Below are 25,415 nucleotides of genomic sequence, written 5' to 3'. Positions count from 1 at the left end.
AAGGAGGCCGTGAAAAACACTCCAGAAAGGTTTTCTTTGAAAAAAATAATCATCATGAATTTTGGTGCAAAAAAACGCCTTAATATACTATGTCGAAAAAAAATGCAATTTTTCAAACATGTTGTAAAAACGTGCCATATGATGAAATAATGTAAAGGAGGCCGTGAAAAACACTCCAGAAAGGTTTTCTTTGAAAAAAAAATCATCATGAATTTTGGCGCAAAAAAAACGCCTTACTATACTATGTCGAAAAAAAATGCAATTTTTCAAACATGTATTAAAAACATGCCATATGATGAAATAATGTAAAGGAGGCCGTGAAAAACACTCCAGAAAGGTTTTCTTTGAAAAAAAAATCATCATGAATTTTGGCACAAAAAAAACGCCTTACTATACTATGTCGAAAAAAAATGCAATTTTTCAAACATGTTGTAAAAACGTGCCATATGATGAAATAATGTAAAGGAGGCCGTGAAAAACACTCCAGAAAGGTTTTCTTTGAAAAAAAAAATCATCATGAATTTTGGCGCAAAAAAACGCCTTACTATACTATGTCGAAAAAAAATGCGATTTTTCAAACATGTTGTAAAAACGTGCCATATGATGAAATAATGTAAAGGAGGCTGTGAAAAACACTCCAGAAAGGTTTTCTTTGAAAAAAAAATCATCATGAATTTTGGCGCAAAAAAAACGCCTTACTATACTATGTCGAAAAAAAATGCAATTTTTCAAACATGTTGTAAAAACGTGCCATATGATGAAATAATGTAAAGGAGGCCGTGAAAAACACTCCAGAAAGGTTTTCTTTGAAAAAAAAATCATCATGAATTTTGGCACAAAAAAACGCCTTACTATACTATGTCGAAAAAAAATGCAATTTTTCAAACATGTTGTAAAAACGTGCCATATGATGAAATAATGTAAAGGAGGCCATGAAAAACACTCCAGAAAGGTTTTCTTTGAAAAAAAAATCATCATGAATTTTGGCACAAAAAAACGCCTTACTATACTATGTCGAAAAAAAATGCGATTTTTCAAACATGTTGTAAAAACGTGCCATATGATGAAATAATGTAAAGGAGGCCGTGAAAAACACTCCAGAAAGGTTTTCTTTGAAAAAAAAATCATCATGAATTTTGGCACAAAAAAACGCCTTACTATACTATGTCGAAAAAAAATGCGATTTTTCAAACATGTTGTAAAAACGTGCCATATGATGAAATAATGTAAAGGAGGCCGTGAAAAACACTCCAGAAAGGTTTTCTTTGAAAAAAGAATCATCATGAATTTTGGCGCAAAAAAACGCCTTACTATACTATGTCGAAAAAAAATGGGATTTTTCAAACATGTTGTAAAAACGTGCCATATGATGAAACAATGTAAAGGAGGTCGTGAAAAACACCCCAGAAAGGTTTTCTTTGAAAAAAGAATCATCATGAATTTTGGCGCAAAAAAACGCCTTACTATACTATGTCGAAAAAAAATGCGATTTTTCAAACATGTTGTAAAAACGTGCCATATGATGAAATAATGTCAAGGAGGCCGTGAAAAACACTCCAGAAAGGTTTTCTTTGAAAAAAGAATCATCATGAATTTTGGCGCAAAAAAAACGCCTTACTATACTATGTCGAAAAAAAATGCGATTTTTCAAACATGTTGTAAAAACGTGCCATATGATGAAATAATGTCAAGGAGGCCGTGAAAAACACTCCAGAAAGGTTTTCTTTGAAAAAAAAATCATCATGAATTTTGGCGCAAAAAAAACGCCTTACTATACTATGTCGAAAAAAAATGCGATTTTTCAAACATGTTGTAAAAACGTGCCATATGATGAAATAATGTAAAGGAGGCCGTGAAAAACACTCCAGAAAGGTTTTCTTTGAAAAAAAAATCATCATGAATTTTGGCACAAAAAAACGCCTTACCATACTATGTCGAAAAAAAATGCGATTTTTCAAACATGTTGTAATAACGTGCCATATGATGAAATAATGTAAAGGAGGCCGTGAAAAACACTCCAGAAAGGTTTTCTTTGAAAAAAGAATCATCATGAATTTTGGCGCAAAAAAACGCCTTACTATACTATGTCGAAAAAAAATGGGATTTTTCAAACATGTTGTAAAAACGTGCCATATGATGAAACAATGTAAAGGAGGTCGTGAAAAACACCCCAGAAAGGTTTTCTTTGAAAAAAGAATCATCATGAATTTTGGCGCAAAAAAACGCCTTACTATACTATGTCGAAAAAAAATGGGATTTTTCAAACATGTTGTAAAAACGTGCCATATGATGAAATAATGTCAAGGAGGCCGTGAAAAACACTCCAGAAAGGTTTTCTTTGAAAAAAAAATCATCATGAATTTTTGCGCAAAAAAAACGCCTTACTATACTATGTCGAAAAAAAATGCGATTTTTCAAACATGTTGTAAAAACGTGCCATATGATGAAATAATGTAAAGGAGGCCGTGAAAAACACTCCAGAAAGGTTTTCTTTGAAAAAAAAATCATCATGAATTTTGGCACAAAAAAACGCCTTACCATACTATGTCGAAAAAAAATGCGATTTTTCAAACATGTTGTAAAAACGTGCCATATGATGAAATAATGTAAAGGAGGCCGTGAAAAACACTCCAGAAAGGTTTTCTTTGAAAAAAAAATCATCATGAATTTTGGCGCAAAAAAAACGCCTTACTATACTATGTCGAAAAAAAATGCAATTTTTCAAACATGTTGTAAAAACGTGCCATATGATGAAATAATGTAAAGGAGGCCGTGAAAAACACTCCAGAAAGGTTTTCTTTGAAAAAAAAAATCATCATGAATTTTTGCGCAAAAAAAACGCCTTACTATACTATGTCGAAAAAAAATGCGATTTTTCAAACATGTTGTAAAAACGTGCCATATGATGAAATAATGTAAAGGAGGCCGTGAAAAACACTCCAGAAAGGTTTTCTTTGAAAAAAAAATCATCATGAATTTTGGCACAAAAAAACGCCTTACCATACTATGTCGAAAAAAAATGCGATTTTTCAAACATGTTGTAAAAACGTGCCATATGATGAAATAATGTAAAGGAGGCCGTGAAAAACACTCCAGAAAGGTTTTCTTTGAAAAAAAAATCATCATGAATTTTGGTGCAAAAAAAACGCCTTACTATACTATGTCGAAAAAAAATGGGATTTTTCAAACATGTTGTAAAAACGTGCCATATGATGAAACAATGTAAAGGAGGTCGTGAAAAACACCCCAGAAAGGTTTTCTTTGAAAAAAGAATCATCATGAATTTTGGTGCAAAAAAACGCCTTACTATACTATGTCGAAAAAAAATGCGATTTTTCAAACATGTTGTAAAAACGTGCCATATGATGAAATAATGTAAAGGAGGCCGTGAAAAACACTCCAGAAAGGTTTTCTTTGAAAAAAAAATCATCATGAATTTTGGCGCAAAAAAAACGCCTTACTATACTATGTCAAAAAAAAATGCGATTTTTCAAACATGTTGTAAAAACGTGCCATATGATGAAATAATGTAAAGGAGGCCATGAAAAACACTCCAGAAAGGTTTTCTTTGAAAAAAAAATCATCATGAATTTTGGCGCAAAAAAAACGCCTTACTATACTATGTCGAAAAAAAATGCGATTTTTCAAACATGTTGTAAAAACGTGCCATATGATGAAATAATGTAAAGGAGGCCGTGAAAAACACTCCAGAAAGGTTTTCTTTGAAAAAAAAACATCATTATGAATCTTGGCGCAAGGAAACGCCATAGAATACTATGTCGAAAAAAGTCATTTTTCAATCTGTTGTGAAAACATGTCATATGATGAAGTAATATATAATATATAATAACGTCATAGTGTAGTATGTCGTTCAAAAAAGTCATAGTATAGTATGTCGTTGAAAAACGTCATAGTATATTATGTCGTTCAAAAAAAGTCATAGTATGTCGTTCCAAAAAAGTCATAGTATAGCATGTCGTTGAAAAACGTCATAGTGTAGTATGTCATTCAAAAAAACGTCACGAAGCAGCATATTAACATTTGAGGACTTTATTTTGAAAACCACAAACACAGATAACAGATTAAGAAGTACTTCATACAAAAGCTCCTCTACCAAGCAGGCTTCCTAGAGGCGAATATAAATAAATACAAAGGAGAAAAGATGTTACATTGAAATCAAAACATCAAATCACATTCATTAATAATAAAATGTACAAAACAAATAAAACACACTGACAGGGAACTGAAATGCTTTACGCTTCTCTGAACATCTTCATTTATCCTTCTGCTTCTTCACGGTTTCATAAAGTGCCATGTTGGTATTAAGGGGCTTAAAGACCATTTATTTATGAAAAAAACAACTCAAAAACATAAAAAGTAGCCGACTGCTACAAAAAAAATCACAGGGTTTCATCTTTTTCGAGGCTACAATCAGTATTTACAGGTTAAAGCATCTTAACTGTTCACTCGGCAGGTGAACAGAGTCGAGTTTGGGCGACTGATAACACAATTTAGATCATCTAGTTAAAGATTTGTACATGACAGTGGAGTTAATGACAGTATAATGATGCTACACTGCTGTATGAGCTTTATCCTGTACTTTGCACGCTTTCGATGCACAAAATGTCATAAACTCAAAGTTCAAACATGAAATCAGGACACTTGAGTATCTACGTTAAAGCTGATTCATTATGCACAAACACACGAGCCCCAGAGTGCGTCGCCAAACTGTTTCCTTCAAGTGCTGTAAAGGTGAATTATTATTATTAATGCAGTCTTGCAGATATTCACTCGGTGGTGGTTAGTAGAGCTGACGTTTGGTTTCACTCTGCACACTAAAGGTTTGGTGGTTCCGAGCCCTTCTTCTTTGTCTTCTAAAACAGTAACTGGACGCTTCCTCCTGCAGAGCCGCTTCACGACTTGATCTCGATGACTTTGATGAACGGAAGCGGCTTGTTTGACGAGTTTGAGACCTTGATGGGTTTGCTGCAGGAGTAAAAAGAGGAGAAGTTGAGCTTAAAACAATCAGAATGCAGATTTGCAGCTAGGTTAGGAGGATATTTAAGCATGAATTTGTGTAAATTTGACATAAACCAGACTTTTGTTGACTCGTGGCTCAACTAAGTTTTCTTCGTCAGATTCCTCCATAAAAGGGTGTTTTTGACACATTATTTCACTTTTCCAGGACAAAATGCACCTAGAATTGCCACCTACTTCATTCAACAGAAACAGGCTGTTAGTGAAAAGTTAATAATTTAAAGTTAATCACTTTATTTTACAACTGGCAATGCAGCTGCTTATCTCTAATGTGGCAGCTCTTAAACTTTATATTTAACTGTCTGAAACCTTAAAACTGCTGGCAGGTTTGAAAAATGTGTTTTTCCCAGAACCATAAACTTAAAAACAGTGACAATCCTCAGATTTTCAACTTTCGGATGGGCCTTGAACTACTCATCTGTGACCTATTTGACCAAATTCGAGCATAAAATTGTGTCTAATACAAAAATTCGCCAAAAATGAAGTATTTGCGCTAATTCAATTCTGCAAACAACTAAAAATTCTGTGCTATTTTGTGCAACCATGAAGGCATTAGTGATTAAGCTAGGACCAACAGCCACTTGACAAAAATTCGGAGGCTTTTCAGCTTAGTTTCTGGCCAAATGCAAGTGAAATTAAGGTTACTTGTTGAATATTCTCTCTGTTTTCTATCTGTTCTCAAATAGCTGCAGTATGAGCAGAGAAAAATGATTTGGCAGCTAATCAGGACAAAACTTTAAGACATATTTATGCATTTTCTCCATCACTAGCTGAATTTATGTAGGTTTCTGTAGCCAAGCAGTGCATAAAATCTGTGCTACTGCGACAGCGCGCCTTAATTCAGTGGGATCATTAACGTACGTTTGCAGATAAAAACCTTAGAAAGAACATCTGGAAAAGTACAAGTGAAATGTTAACAGGTTAGCTATGCAGCATCAGTTAAAATACAGATCTAGTGAGTTAAAAGACCCACATTGTGACGCTGTAAATTCTGATTCCTTTTGGAGTAAATTACAGGATAAGAATCACAACATGACATCATTTATTCTTGCATTAATTCTGACAGATTTTAGAAGCAATTCAAACAACTCAAGTGTGGCAGGTGAAACACTGGAGGAATGAGGGCAAAACAAGTTACCTGTAGACAATCTGGGCGTTACGGTCAGACGAAAGGTAGGTATTTGACCTCTGTCCTCCCAGAAAGTAGTCCATCTGGTCATGCATCTCACGGTTCTGCACACACAGAAGGGTTTCAGAGGTTATGTACAGTACAACTAACCAGTAAAAAGTGTTTGCAGAAGTCAGCATCGTCACTTTAAATTCCTCAGAGCTCTTTTTTCTTCCCCTCACCTCAGCCTCCAAAAATGCCACTTTCTCCTCCAGCTCTTTGATCACACGGTCTCTCTCCTGGATCACCATGCGAGAGTTCTGGAGCTGCAGACGAGCAAACGCAAAAGTCAAACAATGAGAAGATCGCTGCGCAAACAGGCGCTCACAGACTAAGTGTTTACGTCGCTGAGCCTCGCACATGTGCCTCTCACCTGTTCAATCATGTGTCTGACTTTCCTCTGTTGGCTCTTCAGCATGTCGTCCAGATGGTGGATCTTCTCCTTGAGAATCGCCACCTCCTTCTCCAACTGCTCGGCCCTAAAAATACACACAGACAGTTATATCATCATGGTACAGTAGAGGCGCCCAAAAAAATGCCAAAGTGTAGTATGGCGCTAAAAACATCATAGTATAGTGTGTCATTCCAAGAAACAGCATAGTATAGTATGCCACTTAAAAAAAAACGTCAAGGTATAGTATTTGGTTCAAAAAAACTTTTGGTTCAAAAAGAATCACAGTGTAGTATGTTGCTAAAAAACATCCTAGTATAACATGTCGTTCAAAAACTATCGTATGTCGCTAAAGCAACATCATAGTATAGCATGTTGTTCAAAAAACGTCATAGTATAGCATGTCGCCAAAAAAAAAAAAGGTCATAGTATAGCATGTCGCTCTAAAAACGTCATAGTATAGCATGTCGCTCTAAAAAACCCCACAGTATAGTATGTTGCTAAAATACTATACTAAGACTTTTTTTTGCTTCATACTATACTATGATGTGTTTTTTTTTAAATACTACATGATGAAATTTCTTTTTAAAAATACTGTCTTTCTTTAGCGATATACTACCCTGTGCCATTTTTTTTCCCAAAATGCTACACTATGACGTTTTTTTAACAACATGCTATGCTAAAAACACGTCATATAGTATGTTGCTGTTCATCACAGACAGATGAAGGTCATTCTGTACATGTATTAATGTTTGTATTACCTCTGCTCTCCACCGTGGCCCTCCTCTCTGATCTTGCGTAGTTCTCGTAGTTCGTCCTCTCGGTTGCGGATCGCCTCCCTCAGGGTGGCGCTCTCCTGCTCCATCCCTCCCAGCAGCCTCTGCAGCTCCTCGATGCGACGGTCTTTCCTCTCGCCGGCTTCCTCCGAGACCTTCAGCTTCTCCTCCTGGTCGCTCAGACGATCCCTGAGCCTGCTGCTTTCAGCCTGCCGGACAAAATCGTTTCAAGTATGTTTTCTTTTTCATACAGTAGCGCCTCCTGCAGATCTGATAACTCACGTTCAATCACTGAAATGACAAAGTTTAAGTTTCCCTGAAAGCAACTGGTTTAGTTTGTTGCTCCCAGTGGTTTAGAAGTCTTTCCTCTAAGTTGATTAAATACCTGCAGCATCACACATTTACACACAACAGCAGTAACTTCATCAGTAACTGATGGTTAGAAATTATTAGAGCTGCAAAATATTAAATCAGTTGTCAACCATTTTGAGAATTTGAGCTGATTTTGGGTGAAGAAGATCTGGTAACAAGGTTTTCTGTTCATATTGGTAGAAAACAGTGGTTTGTTAGATTGATTTCACGCCACATTCTGATTTATTTCTTAGTTTGAATGTATTATTTTTGCCATTTACATTGAAGATTTCTTTGCCTGTTCTATTTTTCACCAATATTCATCACTTTAATCGTGTTTCATTGTCTTTGTTTAATGTTTTATTGTCATTTTCTATGGCTTTTTAAAAGTTTGTTATTATGATTATTATGATGATAATGATTAGTATTTATGGGTATGTGAATATGCGGGATTTCTTGACCAAATTCAGCAGAAGATTTATCCTTTTTGTAGGCCATCATCACTAGATTCCAGGCAAAATGTCAGTTTTTATGAACATAAATTAATCAGTATTAGTTCATTTAAACCACAAATTTAAGCCTATGTAGGCAGTAATGATCGTAGTAGTAATTTGAATCATTTAAGTGAAAAAAGTCTAAATTCTCTTATTTTAGCTTCTGAAAAGTGAGTATTTTCTGGTTTCTTTTCTCCTCTATGACAGTAAAATGAAAACTATATGAAAATTGATATTTTAAGCTTTGAGAAAAACTGATCCAATATGATTTTTTTGACATTTTCTGACCTATTATAGACCAAACAACTTAAGAAAATAATTGACAATAAAAACATTTGCTAGATGAAGCGTTATAAATCATGCCAGCAATGGAGACGGGATCTAACAGTAAATAACAATATCTACTTTATTTTTTAATATTTTTCTCCACTGTAAAAGCCAGATTCATTTACTCAACTCTAAATATTTTTCTATTGTATCACACTATTCTATTATTTCACAGCAGTGACATAATTGTGTTTCGTGATGCTTTATAGAACATTATCTCTCTAATCAATAAAATAACTACCAAAATACAGCAACAGGTAGCCTAGAATCAACTAAAATTCAACATTAATTGCTGCCATATTTAATTATCATCACACATGGACAGAATTTGTAGTTCAAATCATGAATAAATTCTGGATTTCTTGCTTATAGGTGAGGTTTTTCCCCTTGAATGCACCCCAGCATCTGTTCTCCTGGACTGTTTTGAATGGTGGTCATGAAAATAAGTAAAATATACCAACATTATCAGATAATTGATGAGATAAACTGTAAAATATGAACCAAAGTATGTGATTTTTTTAAGTTTTTAGTCTCTACACTACATAAGCATAATAGAATTTGTTGAAATTCAGTCATTTTTAGTTTTTCAGTCGAAAATGTGTGAAATTTTCTGCTTCCATACAACTGAACTACGCTATAAAGATGCATTAAAATAAGCTCTGTGCGTTTAAATATGTTTACCTGCAGCCTTTCTTTCTCCTCCAGATGTTTCTTTTCTGCCTCCTGCAGCTGTGCATAAAGCCGTTTGCTGACTTCCCTCAGTTTGGTTCTCTCTGCTTCATCATCTGCATCCTGAACAGAAACACGAAGCATCAGATGAGCTCAGCGACAGACACACATACTTTAATGGTGATGTAATAAAAAGTCTTGTTTTCGTTTCGTGTAATCTCAGTGGGTTCGGCCCTCATAAAGAAAACAGGCGTGTCGGCATGCGTCACTGAGCAGCTGGATGTTTCCCTCCTGATACTGAAACACTAACGCTGGTGACTCACATTTCTGCTCTAAGTGGCGCACAAACAAAGCAAACACAACGGTGTCAGCACTGTTGTTGTGTCTGCACAATAAAAACACAGCAGCCGTTACGGTGGATCCCTAAAGTTTGCAGTTTAAAGACGGCAGCAGCAAAACTATTCAAGGATGTGTGGAATGAGGAGGTTCCTGAACGCAACAGGAAGAGGAACAGAGTGTCCTGGAACACAGCTTTATTCTCTCTGGGGTCTTTTAACCGCATTTTTCTCATTTTTTCCCCCCTTTAACACATATCAGTCCATCTGGGAGGTAAACAGTTGAAAAGAATAAAAAAAAACACAGATTTGAGCTCTGACATGCTGAAAATACTTAACCTTTTCACTGTATTTTTCATTTTTTGCAACGTTTTTCATGCAAAAGATTCACATTGAACAGGTTACAAGTTGGATAAAGCACTCAGATTGTATGTAAGCACTCATTTTCAATGAAAAATGCTCTATTGTTGCACAGCATCCTGCAGAAACTTTCTGCTATAGTCACAGTCACTAAAAAAAGTCATAGTTTGGGGTTTAAAGACAGCAGCGGCAAAGCTATTAACAGTGTTTTATTCTCTCTGGGGAATTTTAATCGCATTTTTCTCATTAATTTGTCTTTTAACCCACTTCAGTGTCCATCTGGGAAGTGATTACTTCACAGGCATCACAAAAACACAGATCTGAGTTCTGATTTGCTGAAAATACTCAACTTTTCCTCACCTTTAAACACTGCATTATTATTTATGCACCATTTTTCATGCAAAACCTTCATGTTAAACAGTTTACAAATTGGAAAAAGCACTTATATTTAATGTAAAAAAGTGGTAGAATTACAATTTTTCAATGAAAAATGCTCCATTATTGCAGAACATCCTGCAGAAAGTTGGCATGCAACTATCCTGATGATCAAATCAGCTTCTTTTCAAGCAGAAACTTCATCTTAACCCAGACTTCTCACCTGAACGTCGGCCTTGGCGCCACCTTTGGGTGCAGTTGAGCTGCTCTTTTTGAAGGGAATGCCGACCTTCCACCCGTTTGTGTGCGGCTGCAGAGAGAAAAGGAGGAAGCCGGTGAGCAAAGAGTGAACTGTGGAGACTACAGAGGTGAAGGAAATGCCTCTGAGCGAACAGGATGGAAGGTTAACAATGGAGAAAACAAAAACATACGCCCACCTTGTTTTTAGCCGCCATCTGCTCCCTCAGATTCTTCAGACAGTACCTCACCTGCAAGAAACACACACATATTATCACTTATTGTGGTATTATCATGGATTTTTTAAGAAGAATCAATTGGAACTCAACTGTTTGCAGTAAATTCTCTGATTGCAGCTTCTAAAATGTGAATATTTTCTGGTTTCTTTCCTCTTCCATGCCAGTAAAATGAGGATTTTTGACATTTTTCACCCTTTTCTGACATTTTATAGCCTAAAAACATCCAGAAAACGACTGATAATTATAATAATTGCTAGCTGCAGCCCTCACATTCCTTCCATATCTTTGTATTTCAAAGGACAAGTTTATCTGCTTTATTATCTGCAAGTTATCTAAGTTCATTTTAATAAGAGATAATTCATAGTTCAGTGTAACAGCACTTCGTTGCATAAGAGGTCAATAGAACATGTACAGCTTGGCAAAGAAAATATGAAATTTTAAGCACTACGGAGCAGTTTTATAGATCAAACAACTATGACATGAATGAATCTATTCATTTCTTACAGACCGACTGTGTTTTCTACTTGCATAAGTGGCCGAAAGTGGAAACAAGATAGGAACAGACAGAAGCAATGACTGGAATTTACATGATGCAAACATGCAAATTCCTACTTAATCCGGGAAACAGAGATGATTAACTGTGTGCTTGTGCTTCAGTTAAACAGTCGGAGTTTGACGCCGTCCAGAAACTGACCTCCTGTATCTGTGAAACTTCATCCGACAGCATCTTCAGACTCTGCTGGTGTTTCTGCTGCTCCTGTCTGCGGGCTTCTAGATAAACCTGGAACCAGAATACCAGTCCATGTTAAATACACATTTAACCTTCTGCATCTTAAAATTAGCCTGTGGGTGTTAAACGGCAAAAAAAATCCCCGAAATGACACCAAAAACAGAAATAATGGTTCTTTGAACCAAATTCTGTAAATAACCAAAAATTCTGCTCTTCCCTGTGCAGCCATGAAGCCATTAGTGACTCAGCTGTGACCAACAGTTACATAACAAAAATTCAGAGCGTTATCAGCTGAACTGCAGCCGCAAACAGAGAAAAACTGAGTATGAAAGGTAAACAAAACATACTAGAGCAATAAAATATATGCAGCATGGCTCAGAAATGGGATATAGAGGAGCAAAAGTAGTTTAAAGATACATTTGGCATGGTGAAACATCTTTGTAGAGTTGATGTGCTGTAAAACAGGCTGTAAAATGCACATTTTTCTTGCATGTTGAGCTCCTGTTTTTTCCAGTGTTGGTAGCAGCTATAGGAATGTTGATTCCAGGTGTTTTCAGTTTTTGCAAAACAAATAATTAAAGAAATTAATATTTTTCCCATGTTTTTGTGATTTATAATTGTGTCCTACTGCACAAAAAATACATTTCTGAGTTCTCACTCCTTCTTCAAAACTGTATTTTTTCCATGGAGGTGCAGGACTTCATGTGTATTTCAGATTTTTAAAATTTTTGCAAAATAATGAAAGAAATGCAACTTTTTCCCGCCTTTTTAGAATGATTTATTTAGGTAAAACGACACCTAGAAGTTCTCTCTGCTTCTAGTCATGGTTGTTCTGTTTCCATAGAGGTGCAGGACTTTATGTTGCAGAGAAAAATGAATCCAACAGTGAGTAAAAACGTGGACAAACACCCACCTTTATAACCTCCACCTGCTCCTCTGTGGACTTCACTGGTTCAGGGGTGGAAGCTGTTCTGTCAGCGGCCGGCTGCACCAACGCAAAAGCTCTCCCGATGGGCTGCAGATGGGAGAACAGAGGAATTATGGGATGCAGCAAACAGATTGTTGGATGGCTTTTGCACGATATTGCAACACAGAATCTGGGAAGAAGTGCATCCGCTCAGTAATCATTACGAAACGATCTGCTGGGAAATTTCTGCACGAATGATGCAATTAAACTTGCAAAAACTCCCCAAAAATTAAAAAAGAGAGAAGAATATGCAGTTAGCAGCTATTCCTGTGCCGCGGTCTATAATCAGGAGACGTTTAGCGGTTATCACCATGGAGACGTAAACATGTGGTGCTGCTTTGGAAGGGGTCAGAACCAGAGAAGAAGAAGAAGGAGGCGGGGAGGCGTTATGTAACCGAGCTGCTCTGGTGGTCCGGCTGCTTTCTGGCAGAACAATGGTCGTCCTGAGACATTTGGAGTGTGTGGGAACCAGGCTAGTAAAGCTGGCTGCTTGTTTGTGCTGTTTTGGAAGCTGTGTGAGCTGCTGTGCACAGTTATTGCTGTGATTGTCAAAGTGTTTGAGCTGAGCTTTAGCCACCATTCACTGAAAAACGCCTCTAAATGTGTAACTTTGGTGCACAAAGACGGGTTTTTCTCTTTGTATCTGTGCACTTTAAGTCATTTTTTAAAATTAGATCTGCTTGTATGATTCATTTTTGAAGACTGCGAGGAAGCAGACTTCTTAAAAGAAACCATTTTTTTGGTTTTGTGACTTTCATATTAACTTCACAGTGATGTTAAATGCAATTATACAAAATGATTATGCAAAATTTGTAATAAATCTCGGCACCATTTTGAGTTTTAAGATTATTCGTGTGCATTTTAGTGGTGCTACATGTTTTGTATCGTGAATAATACTCGGTTTCTCATTTTCAAAGTAAAAGCATGATGTAAAGTAGCTTAAAAAGCAGTAAAACAAGCAGCTGATACAGGATTAGATTCAGGATGAACTGTTCTGTTTAACATCTGTCCGTCATGACTAACTTTGTCCATCATTATGTGATATCTATATTGGAAATAATACAAAAGGTTTGTGAAAAAACTAATTTCAACACATCTCATAGCGTCTCAGAGCTCAGACGTCTGCAGGAATCATGCAAGATGCACCGTGAAATCATGTTGAAGTGTTTTAGGGTGGATTTTTCCTGTAACTAGCTGTCTGAACTTTCAGATCCTTCATAAATCTCTAAATCTTGCAAAAGTCCATGCAGGAAGTCTGTTCAAATATACCAATTCATCATTAATATCTCTAACACAATGTCTTACTTTCTTTTGTCACTTGTTTATTTAATTTCCAGCCAGAAGAAACCTGTTTGTCAGATAAAAATTGACTATTAATTAAAAGTTGACGTGGAGATGAATAAGCTTGGGCTTAACTGTCTGTGTGTGACTTCTATTTTACACAAAAAATATCTTCTTCTGGCTGGAAAAGACATAAACAAGTGACAAATGACAGCAAAACATTGTAAATTTAATAATTTCCATAGTTTTCTTCAACATTTTTCCTCAAAAATGCCCTTTACACAATTAATAGTGGTGATTTCTAACATGCTGTTGGCAACTATAACAAGACTTTGATTGATGTGGAGGTAAAAACTGGTTAAAATTCATCATTAACGTCTCTAACACAATGTCTTAGAGTGGATTTTTCCTTTAACTATGAGCAGCACGCACACCGTCTGAACTTTCAGATGCTTCACCTTCACGATAAATCTCTAAATCTTATAAAAGTCCGTGCAGAAAGTCCCTTCAAACATCCAAAATCCTGAAGCACATACTTTGGCGTCACATAAAGGAGTTACAACACCTCGTCCCAACTTCTTTCCCTCTGTTCTGGTGCCCATCACTGCATCTGTTCTCTGCTCTGAAGCCCAGATGTTCCAGATGTTCTTACCTTGTCTCTGGTCTGTTCCGAGCTCCGAGCCGCCTGGTTCTGGTCGTGCAGCGTGAGCCTCAGCCGCCTGCAGCCCTCCTGGATCAAACCGAGAAGAAGAAGAAGAAGAAGAAGACGTGAATCCCCACAAAGAGACGGCTGTCTGATGGAGGACTATTTTGAGGAGGACGAGGGGAGAGACTGAGTCATGAAGCAGAAAGAGGGAGGGAGGACGGAGACGACGTCAGAGAGAAAAGTTCTTCACAGCTGCACAGAGACGGATTGTTTGATTTAAATGATGTGCTACAGACGTCAGAGGGACTCAGGCGGGAACCCTCCAGACGCCGGAGACCAATTGGAAGATTTCTGGGGAAGTGGGAGGAAAATGTAATGTAATATTTCCATAGCAACAAAACCTCACGGAGGCCATAAAGCGCCACAAATCTGGCACGGTGGTGATGCTCGTATACGAGGGAGGAGGAGAAACAGATGCAGGAGTTTGAAAAGCAAACTGAAAGAGTGGAGAAGTGACTTTAAGTGTCTGAGTGGAGCTCAGGATGTGAGGGAGGAAAAGGAGGAGGAGGTCAGTGACATTATATAACCCGGGCCAGCCTGTTCTGTTTATTCTCCCATGAGTGTTCTGTCAGCTCAGAAACATCCAACACACGAAATCACTGCAGCCACAAACAACAACAAGCAGACTAACTGCTGATATATTACATAAACTGGTTAATAAGCAGGAAGTCTGGAGGAGGATGATCCCGAATCAAAGCCAGAATCAGATTTATAGTGAATTTTAATGTGGCTGGCAGGTTTATTCTGGCTGGAAATAATATAAACAAGTGATAAAAGACAGTAAGAAATCATGTTAGAGATGTCAGTGAAGAATTTGAACTATTTCTATGTGTTTTTAAAACATGTTTATGTCCAAAATAACTTTAATTCTTCTTAAAAAGTCTTTATTTTCCTCCATGTCAATCAATCTCTCGTTTAAATTGCTAATAGTAACAGAAACATGGTAGAAATTATTGTGAAAATTTATTTTTTAGTGAAAATTTGCAATAAAAACATAGAAATAGTTCAAATTTATCATTAGATAGACATAAAGTTAAGACCAAACTTATTCGTTTACCTGTCAAATTTTGATTTACAGTGAATTTCTATTTGAGTAATAGGTTTCTTCAGACAAGAAATTACATGAACAAGTTATTAAAACACAGTAAACATAATGTTTGTGATGTTAGTGAAGAATTTAAACTATTTCTATGTGTTTTTAAAACATGTTTAAGTCCAAAATAACACTAACTCTTTGTCAAAAGTCTTAATTTTCCTCCACATCAATCAAACTGTTGCTATAGTTGCTAAAAGTAACCGAAACATGGTTGAAATGACCATAAATATAAATGACATTTTCAGTAAAAGAGTTTGAAAAATAGTCAAAATACACAATGTCCTACTGTCTTTTGTCACTAATTTATGTCATTTCCAGGCAAAAGAAACCAGCTGATCACATGTAAATTCCCTATAAATCCAAATTTAGCAACGTTATCAACCTGTTTTGGTCTAACTGTACGTACGTAAGTTCTCCAATCGATCTAATTTAATGACTAATTTGAACTTTTTCTGTTTTTATTTGACTTTTTTTTCCAAAAAAATGCCATTTACACTCTTCTTCTGCCTGGAAAACACATCAACAAGTTACAATTTTTTTGATTTTTAACAATTTATATGTTTTAAAAAAAGAAACCTGTTAGTGTCATAAAAATTCACTGTAAAGCAAAACTTGGCATGAGAATGAATAACTTTGGGCTTAACTGTGTGTAAATTCTCTAATTGATCTAATTTAATGACTAATTTGACCTTTTTCTATGTTTTTATGTACGTTTCCCCCCCTACCAAAATACCATTTATACAATTCATTTATACAAAAAAATGACACAGACAAGTGACCAAAACAGTAAGACGTTGTGAATTATATCAATTTCCATGTTTTAAATGATTTCTTCTAAAAATGCCATTTATGCAGCAAATATAACAACAGTTTGATCGATGTAGAGGTAAAAACTGTTTAAATTGATCGTTAACGTCTCCAACACAATGTCTTACTGTCTTGTTTGTCATTTCCAGCCAGAAGAAACTTGTTGGTCAAATAAAAAAACCACTATAAATCAAAACTTGGCATGAGAATGAATAACTTTGGGTTTAACTGTGTTCTCTATGAGAGCATGTTTTAGTGACGCTGTTTTCTGTTTGTACAGATTATTTCTGTGTTTTATGAGCTAACATTTACCTCAGATAACCTGTCAGAAACTTCACTTTCACGTCTCACTTTTACATTTGTTTGAGTTCTTTTGCAGTTTAAGCGTGAATAAATTGACGTCTGTTTGTCTGATATGCAAACAGTGCAAATGACGTCTTATGTAACGCCGAGATAAAGGCCGTTTATCAAAGAACGGCTGTGTGTGGGGACTACAGAGGACCTTCAGATCGGCTGCTTATCTGCTCAGGAAGATGGAAAATGCAGAGCAAACCAGTGGAGATCAGAAACAGAGAAAGGGACGGAGGAAACAGCTGCTGCAGGGGGTCGACAAACCAAAGCCAAACCTCTCAGATTGCAGACGCTGTAATGGGCAACACCGATTAGGGAGGGAGGCGGGCCAGAACAGGGGAGTGTTTGAGTGTTTGTTGAGCAGGAATCCATCATTATACAACTTCTGTGGCCTCTCGCAGACGTGCAGACAAAAGGCCTCGGCTGATCCTCGGCCGAGCAGCAGCTATTTACAGGCCGGCCTCCCTGCTCTGTCTTCTCCTTTATATCCACCCACACACAGAAATGACAACCTGTAAGACTAGACTTCCCGGGAACACGGACAAAAGGCCCGGCGCTCACGCACGGCGACGCAGAGAAGAAAACACACAACGCAGACACACACTCGTGCACGCAGCCTTTTGTAACGGCAGAAACATGAGAGCGAAGGCACAGCTGGCAGCTCCGGCCGAAAGATCAGGGGACATGGAGGCGCTTTGTTTTGGACTTTTGGCATCAGGAGGCCTGAAAATCATCCGAGTTAAAGTATCTGAGGGGACGTAAGCAGGATTCTGAAGTTCTGCCTTAGAGATCTTTAACCCCACAAGCTGTTCTGGGTGTTTTTTGTTGCTCCTCTCACATTTTTACTCACTGTGGGCTCATTTTTCACCACTATGGAAACAGAACAACCACTATAAAAAGACCTTGAATGAACATATAAAGCATTTTTCCAACCTCTACAGGTGTTACAAGTACTGGAAAATAATGAACAGCTCTACATGCTATAGATGTTTTACTGCTACACTGCCTGCAGTTAAGCACAATTTTGTGAAAAAGTTCCTGAATTTTTGTCATGAGACTGCTGGTTTCACCTGAGCCACTAATTTTTGTGCCATTGGTGTGAAAAGTGCAAAATTTTCTGTTTTTTACAGAATCAAGTTAGAGCAAACTGTTTATTTTTGGCGTATTTTTAAATGAGACATCTAGAATAAAGAGACGAAATTAGCTCTTTGGTAGCTTATTTTTGCATGAATTTAAAAACGAGCATCAACATGTGCAACATGCTTTTTTCCACAGGTGTCACCAACATTACAAAAAAATGAATGGCAGCTGTAGATATTACAGACTTGTTTTTCCAATCTCTAAAAGCACCTCTCTGCACATCAACTCTGCTCCTCTGTTCACTGTTTCTGAGCCATGCTGCATTTATTTGATTCATTTATTTTGCTCTCAGTCTCTCTTGTCAGCTGAAGTTTACTTGAAAACTCTTTCAATTTTTGTCTGGTGACTGTTGATTGCAGCTAAATCATTCATGGCTTCACAGTTGGACTGAAGAGTGCAGATTTTTTAAAATTTTTTTTACAGAATATGACTACTGCCAATAAATCTATTTTGTCGATTTTTTTTAATGAGACATAATAAAGTGATTTTTCACGAAAAATCATGATTTTTGGCTTATTTTTGGGCATTTTTCCTCACAAAACTGCATATCACACATAATATGTTTGAGGATTGTCAGAAAGGGAAATATCTGGTAATTTTTTCTGTTTTTACAGTTTATTGCTCTGGTAAATTGTGCAATTTTGGTGATTTTTCATAAAAACAGCACGCTTTTTAAAGCCACCAGCAGGTTTCAGAGTTCTGAAGTTAAATCAACTGACTCAAAAGTGTTTGAAATGACTTTGAAGCAGCTGTTATGACCATAAATAGTAAAATATTCAAGCGTCGTTCCTACATACCACTAAAGATTCCTCACGTGTGTTTGTGTGTGAACCTCATCATGAAATAAATCACTTTGTGGCTCTCTTGAACTGCTTCGCTGCACAGATGTCACTTCTGTCTTTTATCCAGCTGAACCATAAAGACTCTAAGATAACAGCTGCAGGTATGAGTTCATCTTCAACACCATCGTCTATTACATAACGCAGTCTTTGCTCCTTATTAATAGAAACTAATATAAACACACATAAACCCTTTACTTAAATAGACATAACCGGCCAAACGTCTGAGCTGATCCAACACAAGCGGCTCAACAGGATCTTTGTGTGAATAAAACACAGTTTAAGCTTCAGAGTTGTGACTAAAGATCAGGAAGTGTTTGATCAAACAGCAGGTGAACTAAACTCTCGGTTTCACTGCCAAATTTCTTCACTTATCGGGACTTTTCTGTGGAAACCTTTTGTCCTCGACATCCAACCTGAGCCAGTAGAGTGAACAAATAATCGATAAAGTTATCCAAAGATAAGCAGTTTGACAATTTTGACAATGAATTAGTCATTTTATACCTCAAAGGAACAAACTCTGGAGGTTCCAGCCTCTTAAATTTTAAGATTTGCTGGGGTTTTCTTTTGTCATTTATGACACTAAACGATTATTTTTGAGTTTTAAGGACTCTTAAGATGTCACTTTTTTTCCCCTATTTTTCTGTTTTTTGTTTTTTTTTTTTTTTTAGCTTTCTTGGACTAAATGATAGTTTATAATAGACATAACTGTTAGATTGAGCTCTAGTTTTAAGTGGTTAAGTAGTTTTACAACGATTAATCAATTAATTTATCAAAAGATTGAATATTTTGACATTCAATTTGTCATTTTAGACCTTCAAGGAATAAGTTCTGGAGGTTCCAGCCTCTTAAATTTAAAGGTTTAGTGTTTTTTTGTCATTTGTGGCATTAAACAATTATTTTTCAGTTTTAAGGAGTCTTAAGGTGTCACTCTGTGCTTTTGCTTTTAGATTTCTTGAACTAAATGATACTTTAGAGTAGAAATACCTGTTAGACTGAGCTCTAGTTCTAAGTATGACCCTTGTTGGGATTAGTTTGGAGCGTGTTGAAAGCTAGTAAAGCTTAAATCCATCTCAAACAAAGAGATGATCGTGTGAAGCTAAATGTCGGGTTGTTTGCAGACCATGATGAGAACCTGAGCAGGTGAACAGGTCAATATTTGGTCCAGGTAAAAGGGATCTGAGTCATGAGGTGAGAGCTGCCATCAGGACAGACTTCACTCTATAATTTCCTTCATCCTCTCACTTTTAATGATGACCATTTTCCCCCTGCTCGGTGTTGCGTGTCAGCCAGGTGTGTTCTGGCGTGTTAGCGTGGTTTCTCAGCATACATGCGTCTATATGTCATGCTTGGCCGACACCCAGCCGCTGATGTCAGCTTCTCACTGCGACTGAGGATGAGGAAAGACTTCGGGAATGTGCTCAGCTACTGAATGTCTGGAGGGATAACGGTGGCAAAGATTACTTCATTTATCAGAGCCGGAAACTGTAAAAATCAAAAAGAAACATCAGATTTTGAATGGATCCTTGAACTAATGATACAAATCTGAGTTTAAAACTGTAATATTTCATCAAAATCACTTTATCCTATATGTCTCCTTTAAAAAATTTGTCAAAAATTGATCATTTGCTTGAACCAGATACTTAAAAAAATTAAAATCTGCAATCCTGAAGCCAACTGAAGATATATGACTGGCTCAGATGCCATCAACAGTCACATGATAAAAATTCAGGGACTTTTCAGCTGATCTGCAGACAGTGTTCACACAAAGCAGAAAGACAAACAAATTCAGCATATTAAGAGGAAAATCAAAGCTACTGGATCAATAAAATAAAGTCAGCATGGCTCAGAAACAGTGAACAGAGGAGCAAGTTGTTGGAGATACATTCAGCATGGTGAAACATCTTTCTACTGATGATGTGCAGAAAAGTGAAATGTTCATATTCAAAGTGACTCAAAATTTGGCAAAAATGACAAAAACCTGTCAACAATTATTGAAAAAAAAGTGTTCAAATTGACTTAATTTGTCCAAAATTGCAAAAATGTGCCAAAATGATCTAAAACTTGTTTAAAAATGACAAACCTATCAGAAATGGGGGTCAAAAAAATAGTTTGTAAATGTAAAAATATTAAAAAGCTAAATATTTAGAGCATGTACAGCCACTGTTTTTGTCAGTTTTGGTAGCATGTCTAGTTTTTCTTTAATTTCTGCAAAAGAAACAATCAAATAAATTAAACTTTTATTTCTTTTTTTAATGATTGATGGCCTTCTAACGTACAAAATGCATGTTTGAGTTCTCTCTACTTCTAGCTATTGTTTCCATAGAGGTATAAGACTTAATATTCCAGTGAGAAATGAGCTCACACTGATGGAAAGCGTGAAAAAAACCCAGAAACTGCTTGAAGGTCAGAGGGTTGTAAAAAAAGCTGATAAAATCTGTGATTTTACTGACAGGAAAGTGCTAAAAGTTTCAAATAATCGCTGGTAAATGGCAGATTATGAACTAAATAGAACATTTTGTCTCAGTTTGTGCTGCCTGTTCCTCCCGTTTTATCACACCTCCTCAATTCCAGGAAACTAAACAACAAAACAACAACTTGTGGCCTCTTTCTGCTACATCAGATGCATTCCATCTCCTCATGAATCCCCGAAAAGAAGCCGCAGTCGTTTCTAATCTCACATCCAGGTGAAATGTCTTCGTTCAGTCTGACCTGAACACAACACATGCAAATACTGAAGGTGTGGCCCTGTTTGCTGGATTTGACTTGCAATAAAGATAATCAAATGTCCTCTCGGCTTGGTGTTGAAATGTAATGTGTGATCGATTAGACAAAGCCTGAGCAAACACAGAGTTTCATATATTGGTCCACAGCACATTCCTCAGAGCTATTAATCAGTTTATTAGGTGTGCCCTCGGTGCACCTTGACCTTCAGTTGCACAGTTACACAACAGAAAGTGACATTTAGGTCTAGACTGTTGGCACAAATTCACAACGTGGCTCTTAAATGCACCTCTTTCACTCAGTTCTGTGTCATTTGACACGATCTCGGCCGAGTGTTTCTGTAAAAGCAGCTGATCTGGGCTCAGCGGGAGGCTGCCGAGGTGGAAGGTGAAAGTGTCGCGTTGCTCGGCGACCTCATAAACCAGCCAGCAGGATAACAGTTTGCTTGTTCAGGTGAGTGAATTATTAAACCGTGACTGGCACAGATAGACGTCAGAACCAAGACACCGCTGTCAACGTCGCTGAAATGATGACTCGAAACTGGATCAACTCTGAAAATCACAGGATTTCTACATTGAACAGTCGAGTGTTTCCCCCTGTGTGCAAACAAAAACAAATCCTATAGAAAGACTATATTAAAAAGCAGAAACTCAAAATGAATTCAGCTGTGATTTTCAATCAGTCTAGCTGCATGAAAATGGTCATAAACTGAGCTGTGAACATGAGAACTTTCTCAGTTTTGGAGCTATGAGCTACATCTATGTCTGCCTCATGGCTCACAGCAGCTGCTTCAGACGTGGTACAGGAGTTATCCACGGAAATCAGAGTTTCTGTGAAGCTCAGACAGTGAAGAACCCTTCAGAACATCAACCTCTATGGGCAGAAGACAAGAAAAAAACACCTTTGCTTGCCGTTTGGTGCAAAACTACAAGATGAAACCTTACTAAAAACTTTAAAAGAAGTCTGATGAATGTTGGAGAACATTCTTTGGTCAGATGAAGATAAATGAGTTGGGCTCAGATGGAGTCCAGCATGTTTGGTGAAGCACGGAGGTGGAGGTGTGATGATAGAAAAGGTGTTGTGGAGACGACATTTACAGATGAATGTCTGTGGATAAACCAAAATACTGTCTGACAAGAAGCTGGAAGAAGAGGAATATTCCAGCAGAACCATCCAAAGAACTAAATCACACAAGAAACTACGACCTGGACGAGTATGTTTCCTGACTTGAACCCAGCAGAACATCTTTGTCGAATCCTGTTCGACTCAGAAATAACACGGCTACTCTAAAGGTCACACAGTTTAGATTCCTTTGCGACATGTGAACCTGCTCATCAGTCATTTACAGGTTTTCTGTTTAATCCCGTTCGAAGCGAACTTCACAGGTGGTGCACATTCTGGCTGAGCAAAGCTGCTCCAGGTGCTGAGCTGCCTTCGCTGTCACAACTGCAACCCTAAGCCCTGAAGTGATGCAGCCAGAAGGCGCTTGTGACAGACACAGATGTTACTTTGGACTAATTCTGAGCCGGTAGGAGGGCAGGAGCTAATACTTTAATTACTACAAAGCCACAGAGTTAATAGTAAATACGGCACTTAGAGCAGATGAAGACACTTAGACTGAGGATGTGGCAGAATCAGAGAATAACAGAGAGCTTTTAAAACTAATTAGAGCAGGGAAATGTAAAGGAAAGATGTAAAAATGACAAAAATACAGACACAAATATCTACTTCATTATGAATCCACACAATTAGAATGAAATAAATGAATAATATTCAGTAACTTACCCCATATTCTTGACTTCTGATGTCCTCAAACGTGCACAGGCTTCTCGTCACTCCATTCATCTTTCACACAAACAAAATAAATACTCCACAAATAAATAAATAAAGAGTTTAAAGCTTCCTTTACGGAGTGTTTCTGCGTCCACGGTAGCTTCTCCTGTCCGCTGTGAGCGATTCTCTCTGTTCCCTCTCGGCTCTGTGCAATAAAAGTTCCTCATCACGTCACTGTGGGAGTGAAAGAAAAAAAGAGAAGAGAAGAGAAGAGAACCGCCCACTGAGTGAAACAGCCAAATAGGGAAGTGAGGAAAGAAGCAGGGAATATCTGAGAGGGGAGGGAGGAGATACCTGCTGCCACCAGCTCAACAACTTCTAGAACAATAGCCTCCAGATATTTTTATCACATGATACTAGTGCTGTGGTGGTTGGGTTGGGAAAAATACTCCGGGAGGAATGTTTGGGTGTAAAAGAAGAGACTGTACGGGTGTAGATTTCATTTTAGTACAAGGGGGGAACAATTGGGAGGAATTTTCAGCATCAAACACTTAAAAAACCAAATTCATGGGCAATTTTTAAGCACCAATTTGTCTAATTAAGTCAAGTTTATTCATATAGGACACTTTAAAGAAACCCAAATTGACCAAAGGATTGGGAGAACAAAAATATTGGCAAAAGTAAGGAAAAAAAATGTAAAATTAATTAATAAAAAATTAAATAAATATAAAATATTAAAAATAAACAAAAAACATGTAAGATCAGATTTTTAAATAAAATTAATTGCATTATATGGAAAAATATATTCAAAATTATATTATATTAAAAAAATAAAGCAATTAAGAACTTAAGATCAAAAATTTTAATGAAATACAAAGAAAGAAAGAAAGAAGAAAAAAAGAAATGCATCTTGTTAGTTCAAATTCTAAAATTAAGTGATTAAAAAATACATTTAAAAATAGATGTGTAACTTATAAAGTCAAATTCTAGATTAAAAGAGGTGAAATTCTAAAGAAATAATAAAATCATGGAATACTAAAAGAATATTACAAAACGGTGTGGCAACTTGTCAGATCAAAATCTAAAATAAAATAAATACAAGATACAAAAAAAAAGAAACTGATTCACCACTTTTAAAACCAAAATTTAAAATAAAATAAATATAAAATAAAAAACTTGTAAGATCATTTTTTTGAAACAAAATAAATAACATTTAAAAATATATAAAAATTACATTATATTGAAAGAAGAAAAAACAGTTGACTATAAAATTTTAAAATAAATGCAAAGACAGTAAAACACAAAGAAGTGTAACTTGTAAGTTCAAATTCTAAAATTAAAATTTAATGTGGTAAAAACTGAAGAAACACTTTGCTTTGCCTTGTAAGTTCAGTAAATCTATTGCTGAAGGGAATAAAAGCAGAATTTATCTCACAGCGAACACAAACCTCTCTCTGCTTCCATTCTGCTGCTTTCACCTCGGGTTAGTTTCTGATACCGTATGAGAAACGCTACTTTCTGAAGACAAACTGATGAAAAGACATTTTCTCTCTACAAGGTCCTGCAGCTTCTTCTGACCCTATTATTGGACTCTTATATAACTCTGAAAGCTCTGAAAGCTTTGAAAACAGCGACAGCTTTGACCCCAAAACAAGGAAAAAGGAACAAACATGAAAGTAACGTATAAATAAATGAGAACATGAGAGCATACGAGTGTTTTCATGCTGCTTTCCAACATTTATCCTCCTGATAATCAACTTTTATTATTTAAAATGAGCCAAAACATACATACAGACATGATTTATGTCTTTTGTTTGGAGCTTCCTTAAATGTAAAGGCATCTTTTCACAACATTTAAAGGCATCACATATAGATTTTAATCCCATAATTGCCCCGTTTTCAAGCTATAAGTCAATTTCAGTCCAAATTTGTCCTGTTTATGATAATTTATGGCTAGAGTCAGATTCAAAGATGCTTCTAGTGACAAAAAAATACCAACTTTTAGCTTCCAGCTGGAGCGAAACTGCATATCTCACAGGTTACTAATTTAGAACTTTAATTTGAATGGTTATTTAATTTGGATAACAGACCTTTTAAATAGTTCAGATGATGAGAAACAGGTGAGAAAAGGTTCAACAGAGTGCCATAAATAACACTAAATCCTGAGATGAATGTGCTGCCTGGAGCTGAGCAACAAAACCTCCAAACATGGACTTTATGGAGGCTATAAAATATAATCTGA

The 25,415-nt window shown here is 36.5% G+C and overlaps 1 protein-coding gene across 1 annotated transcript; it reads right to left on the bottom strand.

Annotated features, from left to right (window-relative positions):
- Window positions 1-4,034: 4,034 nt before the first annotated feature.
- On the bottom strand, window positions 4,035-23,374 carry tuft1a (tuftelin 1a). Its single transcript, XM_023292993.3, has 12 exons — window positions 23,186-23,374; window positions 14,390-14,467; window positions 12,403-12,504; window positions 11,454-11,540; window positions 10,721-10,771; window positions 10,507-10,593; window positions 9,226-9,336; window positions 7,358-7,581; window positions 6,579-6,684; window positions 6,388-6,471; window positions 6,176-6,270; window positions 4,035-4,986 (listed from the first exon to the last, which is right to left on the bottom strand). Exons 1-12 carry the CDS (start codon window positions 23,243-23,245, stop codon window positions 4,914-4,916), a joined length of 1,158 nt encoding a protein of 385 aa, XP_023148761.1. The 5' UTR covers window positions 23,246-23,374; the 3' UTR covers window positions 4,035-4,913.
- Window positions 23,375-25,415: the final 2,041 nt, after the last annotated feature.

Source organism: Amphiprion ocellaris, chromosome 9, assembly GCF_022539595.1.
Source record: "Amphiprion ocellaris isolate individual 3 ecotype Okinawa chromosome 9, ASM2253959v1, whole genome shotgun sequence".
NCBI lineage: Eukaryota > Metazoa > Chordata > Actinopteri > Pomacentridae > Amphiprion > Amphiprion ocellaris.
Note: the sequence above shows the minus strand (reverse complement) of the source record. Positions and strands in the feature narration are given on the sequence as shown.

Coding starts and splice junctions, on each gene's coding strand:
- tuft1a (XM_023292993.3), bottom strand. CDS start 23,245: ATGAATGGAGTGACGAGAAGCCTGTGCACGTTTGAGGACATCAGAAGT. Junction 10,772..11,453: donor AAGTTTCACAGATACAGGAG/GTCAGTTTCTGG, acceptor TGTTTCTTGCAG/GTGAGGTACTGTCTGAAGAA. Junction 10,594..10,720: donor AGATGGCGGCTAAAAACAAG/GTGGGCGTATGT, acceptor TTCTCTCTGCAG/CCGCACACAAACGGGTGGAA.